The sequence below is a fragment of the Syzygium oleosum genome, unplaced genomic scaffold, assembly GCF_021117445.2.
Source record: "Syzygium oleosum isolate NSW1041296 unplaced genomic scaffold, Sole_v2.1 Sole_v2.07, whole genome shotgun sequence".
NCBI classification, from domain to species: Eukaryota; Viridiplantae; Streptophyta; class Magnoliopsida; order Myrtales; family Myrtaceae; genus Syzygium; species Syzygium oleosum.
Window position 1 is genome coordinate 9,365,016 of NW_026607491.1, and position 12,393 is coordinate 9,377,408.

A 12,393-nucleotide genomic window follows, 5' to 3' on the forward strand; every position below is an offset into this window, starting at 1 on the left:
GATCATTATATTACAAGAGTTACCAATCATTGATTTTAACATATCCAAGAAACAAGTTGTGATTTTGATCGATATCTCAAGATTCTTCTTCCTTGATCGATAAATCAATGCTTTTAGCTTATTGATGCAATGTTCTTTTATAAAATGAAAGTCGGGGAGCGCCAATGATGTTTCCATGCGAGTCTCATTCTTGACAAGGAATGTGTTAATTAAGCTATAGCTTCTCCATGGCGATCTAACGATTCAAGGTTGGCAAGTTTGTCATCATAACACATCAAGATTTTAACTTTTTACGAAATCTCTTCACACGATATATGTTGCAATTATGCTACGCAACATGAGTCGTTTAGAGATTCATTCATGAAGTGAATCCAACTCGTGATCTTGTGACAAACAATTCGAGAGAAGTCCACCCAAGTGGTAGCCATAGAACTTTTCAAGGAAGAACCGCTTATTCTTTTCTTTTCCCCTTTTGGTTCGTATAGAAGAACCAATCAAGTAAGTGATCGTGGCGAAATTTTCAAAGCACATAATTATGGTTAAAACTGAGCCCATGTTAGTTATGAGCTGAGTCGGTCTTTGATTTGCATATGAGTCTTGATATATCTAACATTACTCATAAGCAATAAATCACACATCTTGTACATGGGTTGGGACAGAGCGGAGAAGAGGGCGATCGGATGCGAATTAAAAAACAAACACAAAATTCGAGCAGAGACCAGAGAAATGCGGCTTTATTCAGTTCTTTTTTTATCGAATGTTTATATATATATATGAATAGTACGAAAATCCCATAGTCAAGATGTAGGATTTATTTATGATGAAATTCTGTTAAGTTATTTCATAATCCATATTAACGCAACTATACAGAATACGTATAACAAAGCCATGAAAGCACGTGTCCTGATAGTTCAAGAACAGCACACTGACTCTCGGTTTCGCCTCCCAACATTTGTCTCCGCCACCACCATGCTTTTCTTGCAACCTTTGCATGATGAGAGTAGACACAGAGCTTCAGCTCTGATTTTGACTCTCTCTCAATCTCGTTCCTTCTCTGGTCGTCACGTATATGTCTCCTTGCGCACGTGCAGAGAGCCCATATCACCCCCTTCTTCACCACGTGGTCTTTCTTCGCCTTTTGGCAATGCCCATATAAGCCCATCACCCTCTTACCATCTCGTTTGCTCTGCTTCTCTCTGTACCCGGCTATCCCACAATGCTCTGTTCTTGATCTTTTTCTTCTTGCCAAACGAAGCGACTTTTTTTCAGAGCCCCGATATGGGTTCGGTTCTTCGGCTCAGGAAACTCTGTTACGCGGAGCCAGTGAAGTTCCAGTCGTTTGAGTCCATCAAGAACGCTGAGAAGAAGCAGCAGCAGCAGCAGAAAGAGAGAGTCGCCTCCGAGGTTGAGAATGTGGTCCAAAAGGATGGTGGTGGTGGTGGTGGTGGTGGTGGTGATGATGAGGATGGGAATAAGAAGAAGAAGAAGAAGAGAAAGAGGAAGATTAAAGAATGGAGGTGCATTGATTCCTGTTGTTGGATAATCGGGTGTTTGTGCACTGTCTGGTGCCTCCTGTTGTTCCTGTACCACTGGTTGCCGGCTGCATTGCCCGGGTTTCAGCCGCCCAAATCGCCTGGGGCACGGCTCGGCCGAGAGGGCGTGCACGTTCTTGTCCCTGGCATCTTGACCGTCGGGCTCGAGCTCTGGGAAGGCAAGCCCTGCAGCGAGGGCCTATTCTGGAAGCGCCTCTGGGGAGGCAGCTTCACCCAAATCCTCAAAAGGTTGGTGATCGAGGCAACCGCAATTAGCGTTACCATTTTATAATCTTGCTTTTATTGCATCTTGTAGTCATTGATGGGATGTAATGTGTTGTTTCTTCTTATGGTCAAGGCAACTAATATAGTGAATTCAATAATGTGTCAAAGTACAGTCATATTCAGATAACATGTGTTGGTTTCATAGGTAATTGGGTTTTCCGTTTCTGTGCTTCGGTTTTTAATGTATTGGTTTATATCTCGGTGTATGCTTGTGCTCATTGCCAAAATCAATTAACTCTGGCTCAGTTACATACCATAAGACCATAAATTTTTTGCAGTCTGTGAGTTTGGATGGATTGAGAACTTACATGAGTGACCATGGCTCATGTAGGCCACTTTGTTGGTTGGAGCACCTCTCACTGGACAACGAGACCGGACTCGACCCCCCTGGGATTCGGGTGCGGGCCGTTCCGGGGCTGGTTGCGGCGGACTATTTCGCATCTGGGTATTTCGTGTGGGCCGTCCTTATTCAGAATTTGGCTAAAATTGGTTATGAGGAGAAGAATCTGCATATGGCTGCTTATGACTGGATTATCATTCCAGAATACAGAGGTAGTCTACTTTACTTTGTTGATCAAGTATAATCTCACTATTTCCATGGGATTCAGGAGTAGAATCATCTTGAATCATTGTATCATCATCTTAGAGTCCTGCATTGCCCGGAAAAACCATCTACACATGATATAGTTTAGGCCTTGCTCATCAGTCGTTGCTAATGCACTTAATGTCTTTAATTAATAGAGCATAAGAATTGGGACCGATCGATTGCAGTTAGAACCCTTCTCCCTAGAATTTGACTGGAGCTGATTCAGGGAAGAAAGACATTATCATAAGAAAGTTATCAATCTACTTTGGGGTGGTGCAGTATAATTACTTATTAGATCTATGTGGTTTCAAGTACATGTCCATCGATCAAGAGCCAAAAGATAGCTGTCTGCATCTCCTGTTGTCTGATTTGAGAATCAACAGCAAAGTGTAGAACAAGAAGTTATTGGAAGTCCTGCAGATTCGAAGGTACCTAACTGGATCTTGTGCAGATTAGAGATCAAGCTCTCAGCAGATTAAAGAGTACAATCGAGCTCATGTATCTGACCAATGGGTGCAAGAAAGTGGTAGTGGTTCCTCACTCAATGGGAGTCGTCTATTTTCTTCACTTTCTAAAATGGGTCGAAGTGCCTCCTCCTATGGGAGGCAATGGTGGACCCGGTTGGCGTGCCAAGCATATTAAAGCAATTATGAATATCGGTCCACCATTTCTTGGCGTTCCAAAGGCAGTTAGCAACTTAATCTCCTCCGAGGGCGAAGACATTGCCATCATCAGGTTAGCTTTTACTTGCATCAAACAACATATTGCTATGGAAAACCTAATCTCATTAAGGTAAATACCATACTTCATGTACTAGCTTCAGATTAAAATCTCACCTTATATAAATTCATGAATGACTGTGAACTAATTGGGATAGTTGCTAATAGTTGGACAAAATCTAATGAACATCAATTTGGTTTTGGCAGTAAATGATTGCTATGAAGTTGTTAACATGATCGTTCTGCTTTATGCCTTTGCAGAGCAATGAATCCTGGGGTTCCGGATTCTGAAATTCTTGGGCTTCAGACTCTGGAACATGCTATGCGTGTAGCCAGGACATGGGATTCAATTATCTCGTTAGTCCCTAAAGGAGGAGAGACCATTTGGGGCGACTTAAATTGGTCTCCAGAAGAAGGGCGCAGTTGCAGTCTGGCGAGGAGAAGAACCCTGCAATCATCTGGAAATAACATGAACTCAAACCACACCGATGTAAAGAGAACTTTCAGCGTCATGAAAGAGCCTGCAAAGTACGGAAGAATAATTTCTTTCGGCAAAGAGGCATCGTATTTACCATCTTTGCAGCTCCCAAGTGTTGATATTAAGGTACAACTGTTTTCCTCGATTTCAAGTCTCATGTGTTCTAGATTTTCGGTTTTATGATTTTCCAGCCAGGGGTCTCCATACATCATGTTTTTTTGTTTTCTGCCATCTCGAAAGATGTTGTGTCATAACAAAGTTCCGAACTCTCCTTATCTAATGCTCAGAGAAACTTCAGTATATAGTGTAGTAGAGGACGTCTCCTTGATTTGCAGGCTAAAATGTCCTCTAGGATTGGTTTATCATTAGTTTTACTTATTCCTAGCGGGGGCTAGTCTTGTCTCATTGCCAGTATATATTGTGCATAGCTGATGTTCTTCTAACGACGCTATGCAGGAGCTTTTACTTGGAAGCCCCCTCAATCATATCTAACTCGACGTGTTGAGAGGTTTGGACTGAGTATGACGAACTCAGCAGAGAGAGCATTCGAGATGTTGCGAACAATAAAGTGTACACTTCTTGAACTCTCCTCGATCTGCTACGTTTTGTGGCCCCCAAGATGATGCAGCGTGCCGAGGCTCACTTCTCTCGTGGGATAAGCCGATAATCTTGACGACCTCAAATACGACCACTACAAGTACTGGTCGAATCCGCTTGAAATGCGGTATGTATCAATAATTTGACATTCTATCATCTTTAGGGTTCTCCTGCTTGAAGTGTAAAGTTTCTGTTCCATTGAACATAATACTATTTCAGGTTGCCGGATGCTCCTGACATGGAAATATATTGCTTATACGGAGTCGGAATTCCCACTGAAAGATCATATATCTACAAGATGGCAACCACAGGCAAATGCAAGAGCATTCCCTTCCACATAGACAGCACGGCTGAGGGATATGAGGACAGCTGCTTGAAAGGCGGAGTCTACTTTGTGGATGGCGACGAGAGCATGCCCGTCCTTAGCTCCGGCTTCATGTGCGCCAGAGGGTGGAGAGGGAAAACGAGATCCAACCCCTCCGGAGCCACCACGTATGTGAGAGAATACCAGCACAGGCCCCCGGCAAGCCTGCTCGAGAGCCGAGGTGCCGCAAGCGGTGCCCATGTCGACATCATGGGCAACGTGGCCTTCATTGAGGACATCCTCAGGGTTGCCGCAGGGGCTGCCGGCGAGGAGATTGGCAGTGACAGGATCTATTCTGACATTATGAGGATGTCGGATAGAATAAATATACGGCTTTGATTCTCCGGCAGAGATTGATGAATGACGAAGTGACAGCCTTCAGGAGATGACGCTTCTGCTAACAAATAAGAGGGAGAAATGCAAAAGCAGAAGAATTTGCAGCTCGGAGAGAAGAATAACCAGCCACATGACGTTTTCACTTCGTTTAGACTTGTATACGCAGCTAAAATTGGAGAATAAAGGCTGCTCTTAGGAAGCTGGCTTGTGGTTGTGAGGACCCACTGCTGATCTGACCATAGACTAGCCAGAGCCAGATTTTGGTCTTTATGTAGAGGGTCGACAATAACATGGAAGACTTCTGCTAACCAATGTCGTCTTCCTTGTCAGCTGCGTTATTGGTTGGTATAATCAGATCTCAATAACAGTTTGGAACTTCTTCAGTTTATTCAATTCTTTTTGTTGGTTGTTCCTAGAGGTAGTCTTCCAATTTGAGGATGATATTTTGATCAATGAAAAGGCACGACATGAGAGGGCCGAGCCTAAAGTTACCCCGTCGGCTACAAACCCGATCAGTTTGCAGATTGATTGGTTGTATTATCATTTCATCGTGCTGTGGAAGGTTCAAATCGATTTTATATTAGCGCACTTTTGAGATGAGTAAAGCTTTGTATGGAACTCACCTGATCTAGCAGGATAGGGATCGGATGCACGCATGACTCACATTTGCCCCCCTTGTTCTGTTTGATAAAACCATGTTCACCGTTTTTCCTCCTCCTGCGCGACTTTCCTCTAGCTCATATCAAGAAGCCCTTGACACAAAAAACAAAAAGGTCGAAGGACCAGAAGCACAATTCACTTAGGTCTACATGATGAAACATTCGTGTACTCACTAGGACGACTCTCATCCGTGATTTACCATGTCGTTAACGAAAAAAAATCAAAGTCACTAACACGAAATTACTTAACGTGTTTGAGAAATTACCACCACTTCCTGAAAAGGGCCAAAGGCCTTTCAAATGTCGACTGAATATAAAAAAAAAAAAAATTTTTTTGAGAGTGTGAAGGCCAATGGAGGGCTACACTCGTGAAGGAATTGAAGAGATTAGTCCTGTTCCAAAGTCTCAGAACCTAAGACACTCCTATTACTTGTACCCTCGAGTTATACTAGCCCGACATAGAGGACGTTTCCAGACTATCTAGAATACTGAATAGTCCTCCATGGTTGTGAAGCTTTATGTGCATGAGAAAATCAAAGGAACTTAGAAGAGGATGCTGCGAAAGAGTTGGAACGAAATGACTTCTTAGTGAGAACTCCAAAATGCACAGATGCAAATGAAGTGCCGCCAGAGTTTCACGACAGATGGTTAATGGAGTGAAGTTGTTCAATCGGTTCTTCCTTTTGTCTCTTTTATTCTGTCGAATGGGTGAAAAATTAAAGAAAGCACACACAATATCACAAGGGAAACAGAAGTAGGCATAGAATTCTAGACGGTTCACTGCCAGCATCCGCTCGTAGCGACAATCTTAATCACAGATGAGGAACATATAACAGTTCAACTCCTTCCATCTTCCAAATCAGAAGCAAAAAGAGTAGCAATCATACATGACATTCTAAGTAGGATTTTACAATCTTTAGAAGGAAAGATAAAATAGGATTTTTTATAATATCATCTTGATTGCCTAACTCTTTGACCTCAAACCACAATCTCTGATAGAAATTTCATTAATAAGCAGTTAAAGAACTAACAAGCAGAGGAGAGAAGTGTATCACAGTAAGAAGAAATTTTGAGGAGAAGTAGATCAAACATGCAAACTCAAATACCTTTGGGAGATAAGCACAAGATAAATTCACTGTCTGTGGCAATGACAAAGCCCCGTACAATTAGAATCAAGACCGGCTCATGTATATGACAAGTCCCCACCAGGTAGAGGAGCAATTCACTGAGTGCTACTGCATCACTAATCCGGGAAACCAGGCAGCCCTAGACATAGTAATGGGAGAACTCCATAGCCTTGTGGAATGTACAGACTTCAAGAAGATGTCTTCTCCAAATATTCAGTCCACGAGAACTTTAAATATAACCTATCGGTACCATGGAGGGACAGCTGTCCATTGGGCAGGCAACGCTTTTCAAGCAAGTTCCTCTGAATCTGCAGAGTTAACTCCATGGTTTTCATGATCAAATTTATCAGGCGGATGCAGCAATGATTAGGCAAGTCCAATGAGACCTCCAACATGCATGATGAAAAGTATGTTGCACTGCAACCCTCATTCATGCGGAAGTTCCTTCGATAACAGATCGATTGAGATGGTCCATCGGGATGCGTCTGCAATAGCTAAATCCTTGCAGAACATCGAAGTGGCACATGAAAATTGAAGAACCAGTACTAGTAGTGCCAGTGTGCTACATCCAGGCTTCAATCACCTGCTAGGATAAACATCTACTATGAATAAGCAGCTGTGAGAGAAGGGACTACATAATTAATACGACAACGTTGATAGCCCTCTCTCTCTCACACTCTCTCTCTCAATTGACAATAACCTCAGAATAAAAAAGGTCTTGAAACTAGCAGGTACAAGAAATTTCATAAAAAATGCTAGGTGTAATATCCCAGAAAGATGCTTACTTGATATATTTTTCACAGCAGTGAAGCAACTTATCAACCAAGGATCCATCAGCATGATGCTTTCCTGACAAACTGTTCTCCTCAGCATTATCCTTCAAAGTTTTCCAGTGGTGCAATATACTAATTATCCGTTTGAGCTGTTTAGAAGGTAAAGGGAAACAAATATTTTGGCAAGCTAGCAACTTAGGTTCAACATCAAGCAAGGTGCACAAGACCAAAGATTTAATAAAGTCTTGTAACCCACAATAATAAGCAGATTATTTTACTATATTGATCTCCACTAGTGTCTCCAGTGAGAGAATCCTTGGCTTAGTTGATTGCTGTTTTAACATTGAGAATGACATAGTAAATATAGGATACGGCCATAATTATGACATTTGGTTTAGTCTCACAACCATCAGAGCTTCCATGTTTAATGAATGAATCTGTTTGATGGTCCAAAAGATCTTCCTCGATCAGATCACACTTGCTTGCAAGAACTGACACATATTGATACAAAATGGAGAATCCCATTTCACTTTCCTTAATATGAACCAGCAATTGGACGATAATACTCCACAGAGCATTCCGTGCTTCCATGTCATTTGCAGCAAATGGTAATATGTCAAGCAAACCCTGTAAAAAGGGCAAATCTGGAGGATGTCGAACATCAGTTCCATTCCAGTCATATGATGTGCTAGTGCGAGAGAAAAATCAGGTGAAAGATTCAATAGACACAGCAGAATAAATTACCCAGTGACATCTCTGTAGCTAGGTTGGTGACATCAGACATAATGTTGGCCATCAGAACTGCTGCAGTAACACAAGAATCGGCAATCTAGGAAAAAGCAACACAAAAGAAAAGTATGGTTCTGTCAATTTTAATGCCATAAGAAACTAGTAAGGTATGAGTTCAAGTCTCCAACAAGATAATATGCCAAGATTTCATTGGGAAGGTACCAGGGGTACCGCCCCTATGCAAAACGGCTTCAGGTAGAAGCCACCCATTCGAGATGCACAAATTCAAAAGCTGCAGGAAGCTTGCAACCAAATTTTCAGAAAGAGATAGTACATGATGCATGCCCATCCCTGCACCCACCCCTCAAAGAAAATTTATATCTACAGTACCAATGTTTTCATGAAAATGCTAAAATACTGGATATATTTAAGAAAATCTTAGATCTTCAAACATGGATGGTTCCACAAATTAAACAGCCACAAATCGGATGCTTTTAACATTATCAAGGACTCCTAACGCTTGGATATTGCTATTGCATGCTCACCATCAAAATGCACTTACCTCCATCTTATCAGGAAGTTTGACCAGGTCACGAACAAGTCCAATGAGTTCCTTATTTGAAGAGATTCTGTGAGAATGATCATCCATCACAGATAGAGCCTCAATTGCACGGAGAATTATATCAAGCACAGGGTATCTGAAATGATGCGTACACAAATTACTAGAGGAATTCAATTTGCTCCTCAAATCATAACTCTCTACTGAAAATCCGCCGCCCCCGCCCCCGACACATCCAAACATGCACACAGGAACACGCATAAACAGGCACATAAATGCATGTGTATGCACTTTGAAGAAAAATCCAAAGTTGATTGAAATTAAAAAAAAACTTGAAAATTCCATGATGTTCAATTGCAAATGTTCTTTGAAGAGTTATATACGGGGATGCGGATGTAATGTAGACCGATAAGCTATAATATGTATCTTTAACAAGTATGCTCAGCATAGTACATGAAACTACATTCTTACAAATCAATATCACAGCATTTCAACACAAAATTCTTGAAAACAACTGCAACTTATGAAGATTAACTACTTCACCCCTTAAAGAGTGTAAGAATCTTCCTTCCACCAGGTCCATACTCATCAACGGTGAACGCAGAAATTTCAAGAATACCTTTCAGGGTTTTTTTCACTTGTTAGTCGGCTCATCTCATAAGCCAGAAGATTGAAGAGGACATTTGGCAGGCCGATATCAATCAAAGGAGGAAGAAGAATCGACGCAACTTGTTGATTTTCTGACATCGTTAAAAGTAGCCCAACACTCTGTTTGAGAAAGAAAATGCCTTTAGCCAAAGAAACAAATTCTGTTTACATGCAATATACCTTGACATAAAAGAATCAAACATCTACTGTACCATTGACCTTTTCTATAAGCAGTGGATTCAAGGAGTTCTCTGCAATCCAAACAAGACGGCGAATAACATGGTCAGACAACAAAGCCTCCGCCCAAGTAATACTTTCATTACCTTGAATAGCCAAGGTCAAAAACCTGTGTCAATGCCAATCATAAGATGTATGACAAACTTAGAAATACATCACGAGCTAGCCTGTGCTATAAAATATAACACCAGCAATAATACATGAAATGCAATCAAAACAAATTATAGAGCCAGCACCCAACTAATTTTATCCTAAATAGGAAAAGAAAGACACAAATGGAGAGCACTTTACGACAAGAGACACTACGATTTCAAAATTTTGTACATTATAAAGACAAAAGAAGTTCCTTCTCTAGTCATTTAATGCAGTCCACTGAGAAGGATTAAGGAAACACTGCACGCAGAACTATAAGAAATCAAACTAATGTTAAGAAAAAAAACATGGGGTGAACAAGAAATAAGGATAACCAACCACATTGTCTAGCAAAGTCAATGTAGTGACAGAAACATTTTGGAATTACAGAGAAAAGTCAATGCAGGAGATAAGCAAGAAAAAACTCAATTCCCAACACCCCCCCCCCCCTCCCATAAAAATAAAAATTTGAGTGTCCTTCTGGACCGTTTCCTGAATAAAATTTTCTTTGTGGCCATTACAGGCAGAAGGAAAAAAACTTCCGATTACTAATATAGTACCGGCAAGCTTCACATAAGCATTGGGTATCATCCAAAAACAGTTGATCCACAATTGCGTCAATGAGCCCCTTAGTAGAAACTATACTCTTCATGAGAACCTCATGGCAAGCAACATTCCCTATAATTCCAAGACAAATCTCCTGCAAGGAATAAGATGAGTACAGTTATTCAGAACCAACTGGTCCACTGTTCCCAAATATGGTTTCCAAATGCCCACCAACAGAATCGTTTAAGAAAAAAGAAGCATGGAGAGCAGCTTACTCTAACCCTAGCGGATTGGGAGACTGTGAGGTTTGCCAAAAGCACGTCCAGAACAAGGTTCTCAACCTGTGACATGCATAACTTACTGTGAATCAGAGTGCGTCTGTGAATCAGATACTTACTGTAACTATACAACATTATCCTTTAGATGTGGCTTTTTTTGCAAGTAACTCAGTTCAGGCTGTGAGCGACTAGAGACGATGGAGCTCACAAACAAGACTAAATAAACTACAGAGACAACAAATGTTTTATTATATCTGGTAAACAACCAATTCACCCTTTTTGCAAAAATTTCATATTAATGCATCAATAACCAGATAAGTCCACCCAAATTGAAGCAAACAAGATATCAAAGTACACTAGATAGCATTTGAAAAAATAGGATGCAATCTCGGGTACCATGAGTTCGGCATGAGTTTGACTTGCAGCAAGGTCCCACAGAATGCAACCATACCCTTCCCAAACCTCTTCTAATGTAGAAGCTTTGGGCAATCCATTTCCGCAACCTGACTCTCCATCAACTTTTCCTTCTTCACAGGCAGATTCATTATTATCATCAATAATGTCCATTATCTCAGGAAAGTCGTTTGCTGAATCTTGTGCTCTCATACTATCTGCCAGGGCCAGCTTTTCTTCAATGAGATCCGAGTTTGACTTCTGGGAATTGTTTCCATCAACTCCACCGGAGCAAGAGTTATATGTCTGATTGGGCGGTAGAAGTTTCCGTATGAGGGAAATTATGTAGCTGGGATCAACTGTTGTTGAGAGGTCAAATGACTGCACATAGTAAGAGACTCAAGGAGAATTAATCAATTTCATCTCACATACTTTTTCTCGACGGTCTCTTTATCAATTAAAAAACATTAAAATCACGAAATGATTTAGAAATGGCATCCACAAGTTCTTTCATAACAGTTAAGACAGAAAATAAGAGACAGGCACAAATGATCTTGAACAGCAGCAACCTAAACTCAGCAACAGATTGGCCCCCCTACCGCGACAACTAAAGTAAGAGCAACTCCATCGACATCACACGGAAAAACTTAGTCCAAAATGTCCCGTAGGTTCCCCATGAGTAAAGAGAACAACCTAGGAAATTCCATATCTTTCTGGATAACATCACCGCCATCGCAAATAAGAGAAGCTTAATCCTGACAGTGAGTGACCATCCATAGCATCACCATGCGATTATACCATGGAGCGAAGTCGGACGAAGAACCTAACAAGACAGTGCCATAAAACCAGAGCGCGCGCGTCTCACAGAAAGCTAGCCGCTTCCGAGAAAGAGCAACCATCGATTCAAGTTCCCGACAGTCGAAATGCATCCTCCGGCGCTCAGAAGCAGTTCGGATTGCAGGAACACTAGGGCAGCGAAAGACGAACGAACGAAACTAGTACCGAACCGTGTTCCGACCGAGAGGGACCGTTCTCCATATCCACAAACGATGGCGATTAGACGGAATCGGAGAGCGCGAGCGTATCGTACCTCGTCGGGCGGTGCGACGGGATGATGAGCCGGCGCATCTTCGTCCAGCAAGCGCTCCTCCTCCTCCTCCTCCTCTTCTTCGCCCTGAAGGGCCGATTCCGAGTCGACCGCCATCGACCGTCGCCCGGTGCGAGCAGGGACAAACCAGCTGAGCTTCAGAGCAGATCACCGTATACGTTCTTCACTTTCGTTTACTGTATTTGATTTCAGTGAGACCGGTCGCCGGAAAACTATCCTCCGCGCGATTACAAGTCCCGCCTTATGTCTCGCGGGACCACCGGCGATCAACCCGATGGGCATCGGCGGTGGCGATGTAGGGAATCCA

The 12,393-nt window shown here is 42.0% G+C and overlaps 2 protein-coding genes across 5 annotated transcripts; one reads left to right on the forward strand and one right to left on the reverse strand.

Moving 5' to 3' along the window:
• The first annotated feature begins 979 nt into the window (after positions 1 to 979).
• LOC115673376 (putative phospholipid:diacylglycerol acyltransferase 2) lies at positions 980 to 6,464 on the forward strand. Its single transcript, XM_030595531.2, is given in 9 exon segments — positions 980 to 1,781; positions 2,149 to 2,346; positions 2,348 to 2,369; positions 2,855 to 3,138; positions 3,384 to 3,726; positions 4,057 to 4,074; positions 4,076 to 4,258; positions 4,260 to 4,324; positions 4,417 to 6,464. Coding segments are annotated over 9 exon segments (2,100 nt in total). The 5' UTR covers positions 980 to 1,278; the 3' UTR covers positions 4,901 to 6,464.
• Positions 6,465 to 6,636: 172 nt separating this feature from the next.
• LOC115673346 (uncharacterized) lies at positions 6,637 to 12,393 on the reverse strand. Of its 4 annotated transcripts, none has more exons than XM_056313275.1 (11): positions 12,069 to 12,393; positions 10,982 to 11,359; positions 10,583 to 10,648; positions 10,335 to 10,461; positions 9,612 to 9,715; positions 9,364 to 9,512; positions 8,748 to 8,883; positions 8,201 to 8,285; positions 7,829 to 8,100; positions 7,469 to 7,605; positions 6,637 to 7,282 (listed from the first exon to the last, which is right to left on the reverse strand). In XM_056313275.1, the coding sequence occupies exons 1-11, from the start codon at positions 12,180 to 12,182 to the stop codon at positions 7,270 to 7,272; spliced, it is 1,581 nt and encodes a 526-aa protein (XP_056169250.1). In that variant the 5' UTR covers positions 12,183 to 12,393; the 3' UTR covers positions 6,637 to 7,269. The 4 variants fall into 4 exon arrangements, with proteins under 4 accessions (XP_056169250.1, XP_056169251.1, XP_030451359.1 ...); XM_056313276.1 differs by having other exon boundaries at positions 8,748 to 8,814; positions 9,612 to 9,738; positions 10,322 to 10,461; XM_030595499.2 differs by having other exon boundaries at positions 6,637 to 7,266; positions 9,612 to 9,738; positions 10,322 to 10,461.

Excerpts from the sequence above, each read along its gene's own strand:
- LOC115673346 (XM_030595490.2), bottom strand. The coding sequence starts at position 12,182 with ATGGCGGTCGACTCGGAATCGGCCCTTCAGGGCGAAGAAGAGGAGGAG. Across the intron at positions 11,360-12,068 it reads CCGTCGCACCGCCCGACGAG|TCATTTGACCTCTCAACAAC; the intron begins GTACGATACGCT and ends TACTATGTGCAG. Across the intron at positions 9,739-10,321 it reads TGCTTATGTGAAGCTTGCCG|GTTTTTGACCTTGGCTATTC; the intron begins GTACTATATTAG and ends GCATTGACACAG.